Source organism: Pempheris klunzingeri, chromosome 11 (assembly GCF_042242105.1).
Source record: "Pempheris klunzingeri isolate RE-2024b chromosome 11, fPemKlu1.hap1, whole genome shotgun sequence".
Lineage (NCBI taxonomy): Eukaryota > Metazoa > Chordata > Actinopteri > Acropomatiformes > Pempheridae > Pempheris > Pempheris klunzingeri.
The window spans coordinates 26,923,724-26,927,500 of NC_092022.1; the positions used below are offsets into that span (position 1 = coordinate 26,923,724).

The following is a 3,777-nucleotide window of genomic DNA, read 5'->3' on the forward strand; positions in this document are numbered from 1 at the left end:
ATTCATTTCCTTCCCTCCTACCTCCTCTCCTTGCTACCTTTCCTTACCTCTATCTGCTTTTTTTTGGTCCCACTTCCTCTCTCCTTTCCTTCATCTCTCATTTCCTCCCTCCCTTCTGTCCTCATGCTTTCTCTTCCATCTCCATCTCCCCCCTTCCTCTCTCCCTCCCCTGAACCCCCCTCTGCCCCCCTCTTCCTCTGTGGTGTTTTTCTGGGTCAGATGTGGGGGGGTGGGGGTGTGGATGGGGGGAGGGGGGATATTGGGGAGATTTGGGGAATCTTATTTTAGTCGTTCCACATTTTTCAGGCTGCTCTTCTCCCCTCCGCTGTGTTTACACCTTCACAGATACATGTTCTTCACCATCATCATCATCACCATCATCATCATCACCATCATCATCATCACCATCATCACCAGCGTCCCTCCTCTCCACTCTAAATCTAATCCTTGTGTCTCTAAAATGGAGTCTGTTTTCATGACGATCAGAAACAGTCCCACATTTTTTGTTCAGAGTGAGACATCTCCTCTTTCTGGTGGCCGTTCGTGGTCCTCAGAGGATGAATCCAGCTGATTGTTGGTGATTTATTCGTCCATAACTTTGTCCTTTGAGATCTTTGTGGGACAAACACCAAAGAGAGTTGTGTGTGTTGCTTCCTCACAGTTCTCACTTCATGTTTTCCTTTAATCAACCAGATGAAAAGTGAGCGATGAAACTCACTTTTTTTTTTCTGAGCGCTGCGACGCTGCACAGAGCTTTGATGTGTGCGGTTACCGTGGTTACGGGCTTGTCGTCTACCAGCTTCCATTTGTTTGGATTGTTGCTGGTTTCACTGGGAGAAAGTTTAGCTTTTCTTTGAAACATGACACCTGATTGGTCGTCACCACTGAGGCCGAATTTTTCAAAACACCGAAACGTTTTGCAGAAACGAGTCTGGGTTTGTTTTCTGATGTGTGTTTTTGTTAGAGAGCGAGAGAGAAACTAAACGACTGGATTCAGAATGGAAGTCTTGTGTGTGCTTTGGCTTTGAAAACGAGATGAGAACCGAGCTTCTCCAAGAGATCACAGCTCCAAAGCTCCCTTTAAGTGTCCTGCCATCAAACGGTGGTTCCTAAAGGTCATAAGAAGCTTTGGATCTAGTGGATCTAGTGGATCATGTGTAAGTTTACACAATAAGTCAGTATTGCACAAGCCGAATTTTCCAAAACACCAAACCCTTCGTCAAAATGTCTTAGGTTTCATGTTCTGGAGTTTGTTTTCTACAGGAATCAATCAAGAAACTAAATGTTTATATTTGGAATGGAAGTCTTGTGTGTTGACGTCTCCGCCTCCCACTGTTTCTTTCTGCTTTCTGTGTGATCCTCCAGCTCGTTAGCACATGTTGTGTTAAATGGCACTTTTAGCATCAAGCTAACGTGTTGTTCCCCTTGTGTGTTTCAGATCCGTGTGGATGGGATCACACCGCCGGCCCAGAATGCTTTGCTGTATGAGACGGTGACGGTTGTGGAAGGGAAGCCGATCCTGAGAGACATGGTGTTCAGTCCAGACCATCAGTTTATTTATCTGCTGAGCGACAGACAGGTAAAGTATAGACACTACAGACACAGACTGTACATGAGAAAGACGTGCTGAATGAAATAAGCAGCTTTCGAATAGAAATTCTGACTTGGATTTTATGGACATAGAAAATAACGGCTGCAGAAAGGAAAGACTGTTCAAGAAATGTTGAATCATCAGATTTCCAAAGGAAGTTCTGCATTGAGTCTTTTTAATAGGTGGAGAAAACAAGGAAAGGTTTATTATTGGCTTTAAATCAGTTCTGATGCCTTTTTGATGATTAAAATACAAAAATATACTCTACAGTCACCGTTTTAACATGGGGAGCACACACACACACACACACACACACACACACACACAGTACAGTAAATCAGTTTATCTTGAGGCACTGCAGTTTTTTTACAAGGGTGTGTGTGTGTGTGTGTGTGTGTGTGGAATATGAATGCTGTTGTTTTAACATCTGCAGACAGGAAGTTGTGAATGTGAATATTGCTCAGCTGGCGCCACGATACACACTGTGTTTCTGTGTGTGTGTGTGTGTGTGTGTGTGTGTGTGTGTGTGTGTGTGTGTGTGTGTGTGTGTGTGTGTGTCCTGTCCCATGGTAAAACTCTTATTGTACCACTGAGAGGAAGCAGAGCTGAGTTCAACAACTGTTACTTCCTGTGCAGCTGATGACACACACACACACACACACACACACACACACACACACACACACACACACACACACACAGATTAATGTTCATATTTAGGTATTTTTGGGTGGATGTCAGTAAACAGCTGCTTGTCTCTGATGTCTCTGACGTCTCTTCAGAGAATGATGTCCCAGATGAACATCTAATTGGTGGTTTGGACCTTTAGGGGCTCAGATCTCCAGCTGACGTGTCCACAGACTTTTGGCCGTGCAGTCACGGCGTCACAGAGGGAGATCGGTCCTGCACACTGTTTCTCTGCAGTGTTACATAAACACTCACACACACTCTCACCTGAAGGCTCCGGCAGCCAATCAGAGCTGCCGGCTGGGAAACGGGACGGTGCGAAGGGAGTTTACAGGAAACACACGTGAAATTCATCTTTTAACGTCATCAGATCTAAAACTTGACACGTGAAATGATCCAAACGCAGCTTAGATGTGAATTCACAGCGTCACTCACATGAACCTCAGGGGAAACTCACTAAACAGCACACGGTTATTAGAATTTCACACGAGACAAAAACACGACACGTGTTTCATGTGTGATTCGTTCACGCTAACATCCAGTGGGTTTTTAAAGCAGATGAATTTGTCTGCGCAATTTAAACTGTGCGCATCAGTGCAGGGAGCGAAGTGTGTGAATGTGAAACTGTGAGAATGAAAACTGCAGAATCGGCTGTTTTTTAAATGAAGTCTGGCAGAGAGGAGATACAGCGTCACTGTTTCTTTAAAAAAAAGAGCTGATAATGAGGTCAGAGAAGAGACAAGACTCCCTGTGTGTGTGTGTGTGTGTGTGTGTGTGTGTGTGTGTGTGTGTGTGTGTGTGTGTGTGTGTGTGTGTGTGTGTGTGTGTGTGTGTTTTACAATGGATGTATTCATCTGTGAATGTCTGAATGAGACAGAGACAGACAGAGTGTCCACTGTGTTTCACTGTGTTTACTGTCCCCCGGCTGCAGTGACTTATGGGTAAAAGATACCACACACACACACACACACACACACACACACACACACACACACACAGAGTAACTGTCTTAGAAATCAAGACAAATGTGTTACACTCAGGCCTCAGGCTGTGTTACTGTCAGCGGAAAACCACCAAACCACACAGAGATAACACACACACACACACACACACACACACACACACACACACACACACTAAGTGACGTGGGAATGATTTCAGTGTCACGTTGTGGCCTTACAACCAAAAAATCAATCAGAAGTCAGTTGAACACATTAACCCCAATAATAAAGAACTGAGGATCAATTAAAGGCTCAGACTCACGTTTGTGTTTGTCTGTGGCTGATGATCGACAGTTTGAGCTTCTTCTTCTTCTCTCGCTGCTTTTCCTCATGAATGTTTTCATTAAACTCTTTGATGATGTCATTTCCTGTATTGTCAGCGACCGTGAGCACAAGCTGAACCACAATCACCGATAAACTGACTGAAATTAGAAAAGAACTACGAAAACAAACCAAACGTAGAGAAACAAACAGATAAAACATGTTTCTGGACACTTT

At 44.2% G+C, this 3,777-nt stretch overlaps 1 protein-coding gene across 1 annotated transcript in view; it reads left to right on the forward strand.

Moving 5' to 3' along the window:
• Window positions 1-349: 349 nt before the first annotated feature.
• LOC139209356 (plexin A3) overlaps window positions 350-3,777 on the forward strand; it is a 38,859-nt gene continuing 35,431 nt past the window's right edge. The window contains exons 1-2 of the mRNA XM_070839017.1: window positions 350-418; window positions 1,439-1,579. Coding sequence (XP_070695118.1) covers window positions 350-418; window positions 1,439-1,579 — 210 coding nt within the window. The remainder of the gene's footprint in view (window positions 419-1,438; window positions 1,580-3,777) is intronic.